At 44.6% G+C, this 16,523-nt stretch overlaps 1 protein-coding gene across 1 annotated transcript in view; it reads left to right on the forward strand.

Moving 5' to 3' along the window:
* Positions 1-1,928: 1,928 nt before the first annotated feature.
* Positions 1,929-16,523, forward strand: part of LOC310854010 (nck-associated protein 5-like) — a gene marked incomplete at both ends in the record, with an annotated part of 106,591 nt that continues 91,996 nt past the window's right edge. The window contains 2 exons of the mRNA XM_083758483.1: positions 1,929-2,087; positions 4,262-4,395. Coding sequence (XP_083614609.1) covers positions 1,929-2,087; positions 4,262-4,395 — 293 coding nt within the window. The remainder of the gene's footprint in view (positions 2,088-4,261; positions 4,396-16,523) is intronic.

Raw genomic sequence — 16,523 nt, forward strand, 5'->3', positions numbered from 1 at the left:
ATATTGAGCACCACTGATACAGAAACATGAGGTTTTTTTCAGAAAACTGTCAGGATTCTATTTTTTTCAGGGCATTTTTTTTATTTCGACATCAGGCCTAAATGGGTTAAGGGGGATTGGGGGGGGGGGGGGGGGTTGTTTTTTTGTGATGTTTATAATTCCAACTGAAGTAAATAAATCCGCAGCTAAGAAAATATAAACGCTTTACAACGCTGAAGCCAGCCAGACTGTCATAAACAGTCTCAGGACTATAATATTATACTGTACTCTTTGGGAAGAGAGAGAAGAGAGATTGCCCGGGCTTACATTTTTAAAGATCCAGCCACTCTGTCTGCTTTTGTCAGAGGAAGAGCCAGACGTTGTAATCTCAAACATCTCATTATTACTCCTTAAGAAATGAGTCTGCGGGCACAGAGCCCAGAGTCTTTGAAGACTTATTTATTTTATTTGTGTATTTCTTTTTAGACGAGGACGCTTCTCTTTTCGTAGAGATGGTTGATGCTGACGAAGCAGGATCCTGCTTTAACCCATTTTGGTGTCGGCGTCATGTCGTGCTTTAGCTATTGAAAAATAGCAGATCTACAAGCTCATAGCGCGCCACCGAGTGGCGCGCTACGAGCTTGTAGGTCTGCTATTTTTTGAAAAATCGAAGAGCGACTGACATAGAAACATAGCTTTTTTAGAAAACTGTCAGGATGTAGAAGACATTTTTTAGAATCTGATCTCAGGTCAGAAAGAAAACTGTCAGGATGTAGAAGACATTTTTTTAGAATCTGATCTCAGGTCAGAAAGAAAACTGTCAGGATGTAGAAGACATTTTTAGAATTTGATCTCGGGTCAGAATGGGTTAACAGACAGTGGGGAGAGGAGAGCATGCAGACAGACAGTGTAACAGACAGTGTGACAGACAGTATAACAGACAGTGTAGTGTAACAGACAGTGTAACAGACAGAGTGACAGACAGTGTAGTGTAACAGACAGTGTAACAGACATTATAACAGACAGTGGGGAGAGGAGAGCATGCAGACAGACAGTGTAACAGACAGTGTGACAGACAGTGTAGTGTAACAGACAGTGTAACAGACAGTGTGACAGACAGTGTAGTGTAACAGACAGTGTAACAGACATTATAACAGACAGTGTAACAGACAGTGGGGAGGGGAGAGCATGATGGAGGCCTGGGTGTCTGTGGAGTCTTCCCGTTAGCAGTTCAAAAAAAGGTTCACGGTAGACTAGCCTGACCTAAGCAGAGACATTTCTGGCCTAGATGGGAGGGTCACGCCTCAGAAAAGCGCGCACCCTGATTGGATCTCATCGATCTGTCCGTCACCCCCGGCCCCTCCTCTCCCCCCTAGTGCAGCGCTACGTCACATCATTTAGAGCGACGCCCACCCGGAAGGGTTGACTCCCACTTTTAGACTGGTTCAGCCCACGGCTTTTTCCAGGCTTTCATCTTTCGCGCAGACGAAATGAAAGCCTGGGTATCGAGGCTAACGGTAGACTAACCCATCCGTAGAGCCATGTCTTTTGTCTGTGATGATGATGGGGTTAATAACCCATTTTGGACTGATGTCGATTAAAAAAAAACAGTTGTCAGTTGGTGCTCAACCTTTTTCATGTCAAGGACCCCCAGAATTATCTCCATTGGGCCACACGGACCCCCATCTCAAAATATGTAGTTCCAGGGAGAGGGACCCCCCAGAAGCAAATATTTTAGTTAAAAACGTTTGCTCTGAAATATATATATTCAAAGATTTGCAGCACATTTTTCACGTCTTTTCAAAAATAGCAGACCTACAAGCTCATAGCGCGGCACTCGGTGGCGCGCTATGAGCTTGTAGATCTGTTATTTTTCAATACAGCTAAAGTATAACATAATGCTTAGTTAAAACACCAAAAGGGGGTTCCCGTCATGAATGGATTAAGCCATGCCGTATAGCAGACAGATCACGCAGCAGCGCAGCAGCGACGCGCAGCCTGCTATACTGCCCCCGCACGGCGCCACGGGGAGACCCTCGGCCGCTGCCACCACGAAGCCGCCATGCATGGCGCCCTCGGTGGCTGCCGCCACGGAGCTACAGGCAGAGGTGATGAGGAGGAGGAGGAGGAGGAGGAGGAGGAGGAGGAGGAGGAGGAGGAGGAGGAGGAGGAGGAGGAGGAGGAGGAGGAGGAGGAGGAGGAGGAGGAGGAGGAGGAGGAGGAGGAGGAGGAGGAGGAGGAGGAGGAGGAGGAGGAGGAGGAGGAGGAGGAGGAGGAGGAGGAGGAGGAGGAGGAGGAGGAGGAGGAGGAGGAGGAGGAGGAGGAGGAGGAGGAGGAGGAGGAGGAGGAGGAGGAGGAGGAGGAGGAGGAGGAGGAGGAGGAGGAGGAGGAGGAGGAGGAGGAGGAGGAGGAGGAGGAGGAGGAGGAGGAGGAGGAGGAGGAGGAGGAGGAGGAGGAGGAGGAGGAGGAGGAGGAGGAGGAGGAGGAGGAGGAGGAGGAGGAGGAGGAGGAGGAGGAGGAGGAGGAGGAGGAGGAGGAGGCGGCAACGCTCCAGCGGACTTTATGGCCATCATCACGTTTTTACTGTAGTTTTTCTTTGCCATAGCAAACGGAGAGCAGGGAAATTGCAAAAATAGGATTAGTCGGCCTATCGCTGTTTTCCGGGAACTTATGAGCTGTGAACAAAACAATAGAGGGATTTTTTTCTTCTCCCTCTCTCTTCTCCAGATCAGGATGGCTCTAATATAATAAATGCTAGTGATGGCACTATGTTATACCTCAGCAGCTATTGAAAAATAGCATATCTACAAGCTCATATAGCGCATCAGTCAGCTCTCAGGTGGATATTCTTACTGTTACAGTAGAGCAGTGGTTTTCAAACCATTGGTCCAACCTCTATAGGGGACAACCAGCTAAAAGATGGACAGTTGTTATTGACCAAAATGGACCCTTATTGATCTTTAACTCTTTTTTTTTTTTCTTTTTTTTTTATCCCACGATTTTGTAACCCATTTTTCACCCCTGTGTCAATCATCTAATGTGATCCTGGGCTCTACACACCCTCCACCAACCTAGTCCCCATATATGGGGGACAAGGGGAGACCAACCTAGTCCCATATTGGGGGACATGGGGAGACCAACCTAGTCCCCATATATGGGGGACAAGGGGAGAGCAACCTAGTTCCCATATATGGGGGACAAGGGGAGAGCAACGGACTTGAACTCATGCTTCCTTCATGCCTGAGTGTCCAAGTTGCTCCTTTTACACCTGATAGGGGGGAGTTCCCTGGTTGGACGTAGCGCGTGGAAGGAACACATTATTCCAACAAGTTAATAACCCTTAATAATCGTTAACTCTTGAGAGCGTGACATGAAACCTATAGCCCTGACGACCTCACAGGCATACTGTATGCAAAGGCTCAGCTTACTGTATGCAACTTAGATAGGATTTTATGTAGACATGGCACGATATACGGTAGTATAAGCATAGTTTCATTATATACATATATCATATTCCACTGTTAGGTTCTTAGCTTACGCATGGTTCTTGATGACACATTTTGTTTTGTATAATGATGTATTACCAGGTTTTTGTTCTTGCTTACTGTCAGTGTTGTTTTTGGCAGCAAATTTCTATTTTAGTTTAGTCATAGTCTTTGGACTGAAACTTCATTTAGTTTTAGTCACATTTTAGTCACCTGGAATGTCTTAGTGTTAGTCTAGTTTAAAAAAATGTATTTTGGCGGGTATTTTGCTGTCGTAATGAGTGTTTTTACACTTATAGCCTATTTTTTACACTTAAGCTCACAACGCTTGTAGATCTTATGTAGACTTATACTGGATCTGTTGTCTACTAGTCCTAACATTTTAGTCTAGTTTTTATTTGTCTACGAAATTGTCAGTATAATTTAGTCTTAGTTAGTCATCGTAGCTTAGTTTTAATTTAGTTTCCATTTGTTTTTGTCAGTGAAAAAAGGTAGTCGACGAACATTTTTCGTCTTAGTTTTAGTCGACGAAAACAACACTGCTTACTGTAAATGGCTCTGGATTGAGAGCGCCTGCTAAACGCCTACACTGTGTTTGTCCACAGCGAGAGCTTGTAGATCTGCTAAACGCCTACACTGTTTGTCCACAGCGAGAGTTTGTAGATCTGCTAAACGCCTACACTGTGTTTGTCCACAGCGAGAGCTTGTAGATCTGCTAAACGCCTACACTGTGTTTGTCCACAGCGAGAGCTTGTAGATCTGCTAAACGCCTACATTGTGCTTTTTTTTGTCCACAGCGAGAGAAACTGATCCACGAGCTAGAGGAAGAGCGCCGCCTTCGACTGGACAGCGAGAAGCGTCTCCGCGAGGTGACCGAGGACAAGGAGCTGGGACGGGTGCAGATGGTTTTGCTCCAGCAGCACTTCTCCAGGTAACCCCCCAACCCCTAGCCCCTAACCCCTAACCCCTAGCCCCTAACCCCTAACCCCTAGCCCCTAACCCCTAACCCCTAGCCCCTAACCCCTTCTCCAGGTAATCCCCTAACCCTAACTAATAAATATTCTGCTGGTTGTGTTTGTGGGCTATGAGCTGATCCCCGGTCAGAGAGATTGTGACACCAAAGTAGCTTTTCAATGTCTTTATTATGGTTTCTACAAACGGAGAACAATGAATGACGATTAGGCTGCGGGCGATTATGTAGCTTTCATCAACATAGTTGATATAACATAGCGGTATAATTTTAGGCACCAAAGCATACAGTTGTATTAGGCAAAATCAACAGAATACATTTGAAGTCAATGCAGTACAGGAGAACAAAGGCTTGCTTTGGTCAAGTACGCATGGCTGGGGTAATGGGTAGACTCTGAGATGTGCAGGTGCAGGTGAGATGTGCAGGTCCATCCATCCTTAGTCCAGTTACCCTGGGTTAAACATAGTACCTTTCCTTTCCTTTTTACTTAAAGTTCTAAAAGTAATTCGGACATTGCAGAATGTCCCAATCGGCGGCCAAATATATATAATTCATGGTGTCCCTTGACATGGAATCATTTTGAGAACCACTGATACAGAAACATTAGGTTTTTTCTCCAGAGAACTGTCGTGATTTTTTAGAAGACATTTGGTATAGAATGTGCGCCCAGCAGGTCTTAACCCATTCTATGCGGGAACCCCTTTTGGTGTTATAGCATCATGTCGTGCTTTAGCTATTGAAAAATAGCAGATCTACAAGCTCATAGCGCGCCACCGAGTGGCGCGCTATGAGCTTGTAGGTCTGCTATTTTTTTAAAGTCGTGAAAATGTGTCACAAATCTTTGAATATATATTTCAGAGCGAACATTTTTAAACTAAAATATTGGCTTCTTGGGGGGGGTCCCTGGAACTACATATTTTGAGATGGGGGTCCGTGTGGCCCCAATAGAGATAATTCTGGGGGTCCTTCACATGAAAAAGGTTGTGGACCACTGACACATAGAAACATTGTTTTTTCAGAAAAAGGTTAGGATGTATAGAAGACATTTTTAGAATCTGATCTCAGGTCAGAACGGGTTAAACGGTTGAATTCAGCCTCTCTGCAGTGAGTGACCTCCGCCTCACGGAGCTTATCTACGCCATCATCTCGCCCGCCGAGGCGTGACGGCGGCGGCGCCTTTTTATTTCCCAGACGAAATTGACGGCGTAATTAGGGAGCGATAGATAGGAGGCGTTGGGGGTCGCTCACACATCACTCAGAATGCACGGAACGAAACCGGAGGGAGAGAAATTCACATTGACTCCTTATCTACTCATTATTAAAGTTAGAGAAGAGAGAACATTCTGCATATTTTTTTTAAACTGTCTCGCCGAGTTATAGTTCGGAACCGTGGAGTATTGAAGTCCCTGTTGGCGGGGGGGAGATGTAAAGAAATGTTATTCCATTCTGACCTGAGATCAGATTCTAAAAATGTCTTCTACATCCTGACAGTTTTCATTCTGACCTGAGATCAGATTAAAAAAATGTCCGTTTGAAAATGACAGTTTTCTGAAAAAGCTATGTTTCTATGTCAGTCGTTCTTCGATTTTTCAAAAATAGCAGACCTACAAGCCACCGAGTGGCGCGCTACGAGCTTGTAGATCTGCTATTTTTCAATAGCTATATTATAACATAATGCTAACACCAAAAGGGGTTCCCGTTCAGAATGGGTTAAAGTGCCGTTTTGCTGATTTATCGTGCACTAAAAGACGTGTCATTGACGTTCCAGAAGTATGCGCTGCACAAATGACCCGGTTATATGGCGCGGCGTTCCCGCTCCGCGCACACACGGCCGCTCACAGCGCCACGGCGGAGTGAAGCCGTCACAGCCGCCATCTTTTCCCACATCTCCCCCCCCCCCCCGGACCCCCACTTTGAGGAAACCACTGGATTAGCATCGGAGGGTCCCGGAGAGGCAGATGGTCACATCAGTGTGGTTACTTTAATTAGGGGATTATCCAAATTCTGACCTGAGATCAGATTCTAAAAAAATGTCTTCTACATCCTGACAGTTTTCTGAAAAAAGCTATGTTTCTATGTCAGTCGCTCTTCGATTTTTCAAAAAATAGCAGACCTACAAGCTCGTAGCGCGCCACTCGGTGGCGTGCTACGAGCTTGTAGATCTGCTATTTTTCAATAGCTATAAAGCATAACATAGTGCTAACACCAAAATGGATTCCGTTCAAAATGGGTTAATTAGGGGATTATACCGGCCAGCCCAAACTCACTGGGTCACTGGGCTGTGCTCTGACCGGTCCTGGGAGAACCCCAGTTGGGTCTGCCAATATCGCTGTTCAGTTATTGGCAGAGGGATATCATTCGCACGCACGCAGTGGGCGGCAGTGGCTCAGCGGTAGAGTGGCTGGATGGTAACCGTAAGGTTGCCAGTTTGAACCCTGTGGGCTCCCCCAGAGTTGGTGTCAAAGTGTCCTTGAGCAAAGACACTGAACCCCTGATTGCTCCTGATGTGCTGATCGGTGCCTTGCATGGTTTCCTCTGCCATCGGTGTGTGAATGGGTGTGTGAATGGGTGAATGTAATGCACAATCTATGTAAAGCGCCTTGGATAAAGGCGCCATCTAAATGCACCATTTACCACGCACGCACGCACGCACGCACGCACGCACGCAACCAAGGAGACGCATGTTTCATGTCTTTACAGCAGATGTATCCTAATATAAATGAATAAAAAGCATATATATTGCTTGCTTGCTTGCTTGCTTAGCAGAAATGGAAATGAAAAACTAAGCTCTAAAGATATTTTAAAATATATTTTCGTGAACGGAAATGGCAGCTTCCTTATACTCTGATTTCGGGAGGTGTATTTGTTCCAGACTCATTCGGAGAGTGTGGGCTATAGCTGTACGCTACTGTATATACGCGAGGCTAATCGCTATACCCCGTTTGAAAAGACCTTTAGTCTGTATTAATTAATGTGTCTTTAGTCTGGAGGGGAAGTCGGCACCTCGGTCCAACCTGGTTCATCTCAGTCCATCCTCGTTAGTAGATAACACTCTTTAGAGAGATAATACTCGCAAATCATGAGGGACATGGCGTCTTTTAAAATAGCCCCCGGAGTCTATTTGAGTGGAACTTAATGAAGTGTGCCTTGGATGGTGGTGACTGGAGCCATAGAGTCAGACAGAGTTAGGACATTGAGGGGGCAGAAAACCCAGCGTTTGAGCGCTGTTCATGCAGCCTGGATGGAGAGAGACAAGCTGGAGTCTGAAATACATTGTTTTCAACCAAATAAGAGCTATTTTAGGCATGTGTGCAACATGACAACTGTTTTAAAGTATTGTACAGTGACAATTAAAGTCTCTGTAATGTTTATGTTTTTTCCATGTCATATGAAAGCAGGGAATCATAGCTTCACATTGACATATTGGTTGTTCAGTTTGACCCACCAGTTTTGGAGATATGGCTTATAGAGTAATGTCTTGCAGAGAAACAGCGAGTTGAGAAAACGGGCTTGAAAAGGTTCACTTCTGTGGACTCTAACATTACACCTATAGCTACATGTTTAAACATTTATTTCATATTTACATGTTGATTTTCTGACATTTATTTCAGACATGCTCTAGTACTGTATGTGAATTATTATGTATATTATTCATTATGTTATACTTTAGCTATTGAAACATAGCAGATCTACAAGCTCATAGCGCGGCACCGAGTGCCGCGCTACGAGCTTGTAGGTCTGCTATTTTTGAAAAAATGTAGTACAAATCTTTGAATATATATATTCTTTCAGAGTGAAACGTTTTTTTAACTCAAATCTTTGCTTCTGGTTGGGTCCATGGAACAACATATTTTCAGATGGAGGGCTATTATTATTATTATATTATATATTATAAGTCTGGGGGTTTCTGGGGGTTTCCTTGACATGAAATTGTTTGAGAACCACTGACACAGAAACATGAGGTTTAACCACTGACATAGAAACATGAGGTTTAACCACTGACACAGAAACATGAGGTTTAACCACTGACACAGAAACATGAGGTTTAACCACAGACATAGAAACATGAGGTTTAACCACTGACATAGAAACATGAGGTTTAACCACTGACATAGAAACATGAGGTTTAACCACTGACATAGAAACATGAGGTTTAACCACTGACATAGAACCACTGACACAGAAACATGAGGGTTTAACCACTGACACAGAAACATGAGGTTTAACCACTGACATAGAAACATGAGGTTTAACCACTGACATAGAAACATGAGGTTTAACCACTGACATAGAAACATGAGGTTTAACCACTGACACAGAAACATGAGGTTTAACCACTGACATAGAACCACTGACACAGAAACATGAGGGTTTAACCACTGACACAGAAACATGAGGTTTAACCACTGACACAGAAACATGAGGTTTAACCACTGACATAGAACCACTGACACAGAAACATGAGGTTTAACCACTGACACAGAAACATGAGGTTTAACCACTGACATAGAAACATGAGGTTTAACCACTGACACAGAAACATGAGGTTTAACCACTGACACAGAAACATGAGGTTTAACCACTGACACAGAAACATGAGGTTTAACCACTGACATAGAAACATGAGGTTTAACCACTGACACAGAAACATGAGGTTTAACCACTGACACAGAAACATGAGGTTTAACCACTGACATAGAAACATGAGGGTTTAACCACTGACATAGAACCACTGACACAGAAACATGAGGTTTAACCACTGACACAGAAACATGAGGTTTAACCACTGACATAGAAACATGAGGTTTAACCACTGACATAGAAACATGAGGGTTTAACCACTGACATAGAACCACTGACACAGAAACATGAGGGTTTAACCACTGACACAGAAACATGAGGGTTTAACCACTGACATAGAAACATGAGGGTTTAACCACTGACATAGAACCACTGACACAGAAACATGAGGTTTAACCACTGACATAGAAACATGAGGTTTAACCACTGACATAGAAACATGAGGTTTAACCACTGACATAGAACCATGAGGTTTAACCACTGACATAGAAACATGAGGTTTAACCACTGACATAGAAACATGAGGTTTAACCACTGACATAGAAACATGAGGGTTTAACCACTGACATAGAACCACTGACACAGAAACATGAGGTTTAACCACTGACATAGAAACATGAGGGTTTAACCACTGACATAGAACCACTGACACAGAAACATGAGGGTTTAACCACTGACATAGAAACATGAGGGTTTAACCACTGACATAGAACCACTGACACAGAAACATGAGGTTTAACCACTGACATAGAAACATGAGGTTTAACCACTGACATAGAAACATGAGGTTTAACCACTGACATAGAACCATGAGGTTTAACCACTGACATAGAAACATGAGGTTTAACCACTGACACAGAAACATGAGGTTTAACCACTGACATAGAAACATGAGGTTTAACCACTGACATAGAACCACTGACATAGAAACATGAGGTTTAACCACTGACATAGAAACATGAGGTTTAACCACTGACATAGAAACATGAGGTTTAACCACTGACATAGAAACATGAGGGTTTAACCACTGACATAGAACCACTGACACAGAAACATGAGGTTTAACCACTGACATAGAAACATGAGGTTTAACCACTGACATAGAAACATGAGGTTTAACCACTGACATATAACCATGAGGTTTAACCACTGACATAGAAACATGAGGTTTAACCACTGACACAGAAACATGAGGTTTAACCACTGACACAGAAACATGAGATTTAACCACTGACACAGAAACATGAGGTTTAACCACTGACACAGAAACATGAGATTTAACCACTGACACAGAAACATGAGGTTTAACCACTGACATAGAAACATGAGGTTTAACCACTGACATAGAAACATGAGGTTTAACCACTGACATAGAAACATGAGGTTTAACCACTGACATAGAAACATGAGGTTTAACCACTGACATAGAAACATGAGGTTTAACCACTGACACAGAAACATGAGGTTTAACCACTGACATAGAACCACTGACACAGAAACATGAGGTTTAACCACTGACACAGAAACATGAGGTTTAACCACTGACATAGAAACATGAGGTTTAACCACTGACACAGAAACATGAGGTTTAACCACTGACATAGAACCACTGACATAGAAACATGAGGTTTAACCACTGACACAGAAACATGAGGTTTAACCACTGACACAGAAACATGAGGTTTAACCACTGACACAGAAACATGAGGTTTAACCACTGACATAGAACCACTGACACAGAAACATGAGGTTTAACCACTGACATAGAAACATGAGGTTTAACCACTGACATAGAAACATGAGGTTTAACCACTGACATAGAAACATGAGGTTTAACCACTGACACAGAAACATGAGGTTTAACCACTGACATAGAAACATGAGGTTTAACCACTGACATAGAACCACTGACACAGAAACATGAGGTTTAACCACTGACACAGAAACATGAGGTTTAACCACTGACACAGAAACATGAGGTTTAACCACTGACATAGAAACATGAGGTTTAACCACTGACACAGAAACATGAGGTTTAACCACTGACACAGAAACATGAGGTTTAACCACTGACATAGAACCACTGACACAGAAACATGAGGGTTTAACCACTGACACAGAAACATGAGGGTTTAACCACTGACATAGAAACATGAGGTTTAACCACTGACATAGAACCACTGACACAGAAACATGAGGGTTTAACCACTGACACAGAAACATGAGGTTTAACCACTGACATAGAACCACTGACACAGAAACATGAGGTTTAACCACTGACACAGAACCACTGACACAGAAACATGAGGTTTAACCACTGACATAGAACCACTGACACAGAAACATGAGGGTTTTCAAGAAAACTATCCCGTTTTAGAAGAGGCATTTACAGTCTCTGTATATCAAACAGAGTCACATATATATGCCGACACTTGCATTCAGACACAGAGGTGTTCTGTGAGAATGTGTTGGGGGAGAACTATACTATAGCGGTAATGAGCTGCTTGTTAGGGGGGGGAACTTTATGGTGTGACACATACAGGAAGACACGCACGCACGCACGCACGCATACATCGACAAGTTCAGAGACGTGCTACAGGAGCCAGACAAACTCCAGGGTGTGTGTGTGCGTGCACATGTGTCTTTGCCTCCTGCAGCCTTCTCTGTGGCATGCAGGGGGTTAAATGTTGTCGGGGCAGGAACTCCATCAAAACAATCGCCCCGAAGGCGGGGGGACTGTCTGGCTACCCCCCCCCCCCCCCCCCCCTACCTTTCCTCGGTAGGCAGTATGGCTACAGCTCTGATGCTGCACGGCCTTTTCCGCATGTGTTTTCACCGCGACAGTGTCATACATATACACATCCCACACACATACACATACACATCCCACACACACACACACACACACACACACACACACACACATGCACACACACACATGCACCCTTCCCCCGCAGCTAAGTGAGCTCTTAGCCCTGTGTGGGTCACATGTTTTGCCCCTCCTGACTTGGGTCAACCCCCCCCCCCCCCCCCCCCCCCACACACACACACACACACACTCTCTCCCTGGTCTCTTACCACCAGTAGCGCGCGGCCCTGGCGTCATTAAACTACAAGGGATTAGCGAGAGACGTCCTACTACAGCCCCATGGCTGCAGCCCTCTGAACCCTCTACAACACTACTTCAGTGGACAGGACAGGAGAGGAGAGGAGAGGAGAGGAGAGGAGAGGAGAGAGACAGGACAGGACAGGACAGAGACAGGACAGGACAGGACAGGACAGGACAGAGACAGGACAGGACAGGACAGGACAGGAGAGGACAGAGACAACACAGACAGGACAGAGGACACTAGTTCAACAGCAGGCTAGGAGGCCTTGTCTCATTTGTAACAGGTGAGAGAGAGATAGAGAGGGAGAGAGACAGAGACAGACAGAGAGAGACAGAGTTACATTTATCTCTGGCTGCAGAGGCAGAAAGTGAAACCAGGAGACACAGACATTGAGTGCATAATATGTAACGGGTCTCATTTGTAACAGGTGAGAGAGATGGAGAGAGAGAGAGGGAGACAGACAGATAGAGACAGAGAGAGAGTTACATTTATCCCTGGCTGCAGAGGCAGAAAGTGAAACCAGGAGACACAGACAGTGAGTGCATATATGTAACGGGTCTCATTTGTAACAGGTGAGAGAGATGGAGAGAGAGAGAGGGAGACAGACAGATAGAGACAGAGAGAGAGTTACATTTATCCCTGGCTGCAGAGGCAGAAAGTGAAACCAGGAGACACAGACAGTGAGTGCATATATGTAACGGGTCTCATTTGTAACAGGTGAGAGAGATGGAGAGAGAGAGAGGGAGATAGACAGAGACAGACAGAGAGAGGGAGAGACAGAGTTACATTTATCCCTGGCTGCAGAGGCAGAAAGTGAAATCAGTAGACACAGACAGTGAGACACAGACAGTGAGACACAGACAGTGAGTGCATATACAGTGTCATCTTTAGCGGATGTTTTCCATGTGGACATTACCGGTGGGCTGAACCAACCAGACGTCTATACCACCGATGCAGCAGGACTCTCAGCCTTGAGACGCCGTCCGTCCGTCCGTCCGTCCCTCCGTCCTTTTCCTGTGTGTCTGTCCACTCCTCCTCCTCCTCCACGGTCCAGTAGGATGTCCCGTATAGGCCGACGAGGGGGGCCCCGGGGGCCCCCGAGACAATGTCCCACCTGAGGATGAGAGGGGGACGTCGGCTCTAAGGTAAACCAATGCCACAGCTTTTGGTTTTTCTATTAACCCTTTCACGCCCGCTGGCACATATACAGTAGGGCGTGAAAAGAGGAGTTAACGGCCAATTATGGGCACTAGATTTGCCTGTAAACCTCAAGTTTGCAAAGTTTAGAAACCTTTCTCAACTCGCTGTTTCTCTGCCAGACATCACTCTATAAGCCATATCTCCAAAACTGGTGGGTCAAACTGAACAACCAATATCTCTATTTGAAGCTACGATTCCCTGCTTTCATGATGGTGTTACAGCAGTTACACTACCAGCACCCGTTTTCGGGGGTTTTCATATTATTAAACTTTGTTGTGCTTTGTTTAGTGTTGTTTTCCCCCACCAAATACCATACATACGCTCTTAAAGACATTCCGGTATAGAGAACGCCCTCTGGAGAAAACCTCGAAAACAAAGTGCGTTCGTTTGGAAGTTGGACGAAGAGCACGTCCTCGGCGTCCCTCATTTTATTATTTTTATTTTCTTGCTTCACAGAAGGTCAAATCATGGCATGAATTTTATCGCTTGGTATAGCTTCTAAAATATTGACGATCTGCCGTCTGTCTCCTGCCGTTCAATGGTCTTGTTTTAGCATTCACCCAGAGAGGGGCAGCCTGCACAGTTATACCAGACCACAATAACACTGCAAGCATGTGTGTGCGTGCATGAGTGTGCGTGCGTGCGTGCGTGCGTGCACGGTTGTGCGCGTGTGAGTGTGTGCCACTCGGTGGCACGCTATGAGCTCGTAGGTCTGCTAATTTTCAATAGCTAAAGCATAACATAATGGTTAAAGAGATTGTGACATAAAAAAAAGGTTTTGGAATTGTTTTTGTTTTTTTAGGTTTTCTAATCTCAATTTCACCCAAAAAACATGAACTTTTAACATTCATTAGATTTTCTGTGATCTGGGGTTTTCTGGCTCCAACAGGTGCTCTGATTTGCCGGCAGTAAGTGACATCACTTACTGCAATCCCATATATGTCAATGGGATTTGCCAGCAGATGTCACTGTTTCACTGTGTTGCCTGTTTTCATTGTAGCTCAAAAGGCTTCCAAACCCAAAGAAAACTTCAGACCACAGAAAAATCCACTGAATGTTCAAAGTTCAGGTTTTTTGGTGTAATTGAGGTCATAAAACCAAAAAAAAAAAAAAAAAAAAAAAAAAGAATGTCATAAAACCTTTAAAACACCAACAGGGTGTTCCCGCCCAGAATGGGTTAAACCCAATACACTTCGTTGCCCCGTGGGGGTTCATTCCACAAACCATTTCCCTGTTGCACCAAATCTCTTCACCGGAAATACTGTAGACGATCTATAAGTATCACACCGCATCTCGTTGTGTGAGCATTTGTACTGTACAGTGTGGCTTTTACAGTGGCGTACAGTGACTATAGGATTATATAGCCTATTGATCGGGGGTACAATTGAATCTGTGAAAATCTGTCAAATTCTGACCGGTGTGTTTTTTATTCCTGTGCATTGCTCTGACCCATTCTGAACGGGAACCCATTTTGGTGTTAGCATCATGTTATGCTTTATCTATTGAAAAATAGCAGATCTACAAGCTCATAGCGCGCCACCGATAGTGGCGCGAGTGGCGCGCTACGAGCTTGTAGGTCTGCTATTTTTGAAAAAAATCGAAGAACGACTGACATTTTTTAGAATCTGATCTCAGGTCAGAATGGGTTAATCAGACCAGTGTGTGTCCCAGTGGAAACCTCGTATGAATCTGATCTCAGGTCAGAATGGGTTGAATGCTGAATGTGTTCGCTCCGGTCAAACACTGCATGGTGCCATGTGCAGAAAGTATAGCAGATCTACAAGATCATGTGCCAACCGTTTTCTATCGACAGACAGACACTGAACTAGGCTTTCTATTCTAGTCTGTGTATAATGCAGTGTTGTCTTAATGACTGATTTTACACTGCTATTTTCAGCATGCAGTGTAAAATGACTTATCCTGGATCTCTTGTCCACTAAGTTCCTTCCTAACATTTTAGTCTAGTTTTTATTTGTTGACAAAATTGTCAGTATATTTAGTCGTCATCATCGTTAGTTTTCATTTAGTTTCGACGAAAAAAATTTTGTCGAAGTTTTAGTCGACGAAACAACACTGGTATCATATTGATACAGAGACAGTCATATGGTGGGAAGACTAACTGTTTCAGGAGAGGAGAAAAAATGTTTTTTAAATGTTTTTTTATCTAAAATGAGTTAATAGCACAGGCAGACTTAGAGTGGCCGGATTGGAACAGTTTGAACCCTGTGGGCTCCCCCAGAGTTAGTGTCGAAGTGTCCTGAGCCAAGACACTGAACCCCTAATGGCTCCTGATGTGCTGGTCGGTGCCCTTGCATGGTTTCCTCCGCCATCGGTGTATGAATGTGTGTGTGTGAATGGGTGAATGTAATGCACCATCTCTGTAAAGCGCCTTGGATAAAGGCGCTCTATAAATGCACCATTTACCCGGGGAAGGTCTGTCAACCCCCCACCCCCCACACCACCCTTCCATTGCCCTTGCAAGTGATCAAACAGGACCAGCCACGCCTATAGCCAAAGCGTTTGAAGACTGGCGAATTCAAAGCCCCCCTTCCCCCCCCCCGCGCCCTTGGCCTTCCTCAGATTGTGGACCAGCTGTAGGATTTCAGTCCGATGAATCGGGTCCCTGTTTCAGCGCGAGTACACATCTGGGGTCATTAAGAGAAATCGAGGTGGGGTGGGGGGGTGGGGTGGGGGTTCTTTGAAGCCACTTGTTCCTGTCCGATGATGGCGAGGACCATCGTTACACAGATAATGGGCGTCTGGGCTATTTTTGGAACACCTTCGTATTTAAGGGGATTTTCCTGGTCTGACGAATTTAAAGAGTAATTATGCGTGATTGTAACTTCCCATTGCAAACTAGTAACTACTACTTTAAGTACTGTACTTAAGTAGTTTTTTTAGTTATTTGTACTTTACTTACAATTTTCAATACTTTGCTATACACTTAAAAAAAACAATTGTGAACCGTAGCTATGTTCATAGCTATATGTAGGTTTTTCACATTGGCGTTTCGGGCAAGTGGGCATGACCTTTTGGGCAAGTACAACATGACCTTTTAACTTGCCTGTGTCAACCCCCTGAGCATACTGTACATGTTACAGTATGACGTTACAGTAAAATGTACAGCGCGTACGTATACAGTACATCAGGATGCAACCCATTACTTTGCTTGTAACAGTGTCACGCAGAGAGAGAGAC

Source organism: Protomyctophum parallelum (assembly GCF_964188405.1).
Source record: "Protomyctophum parallelum genome assembly, chromosome: 23".
NCBI classification, from domain to species: Eukaryota; Metazoa; Chordata; class Actinopteri; order Myctophiformes; family Myctophidae; genus Protomyctophum; species Protomyctophum parallelum.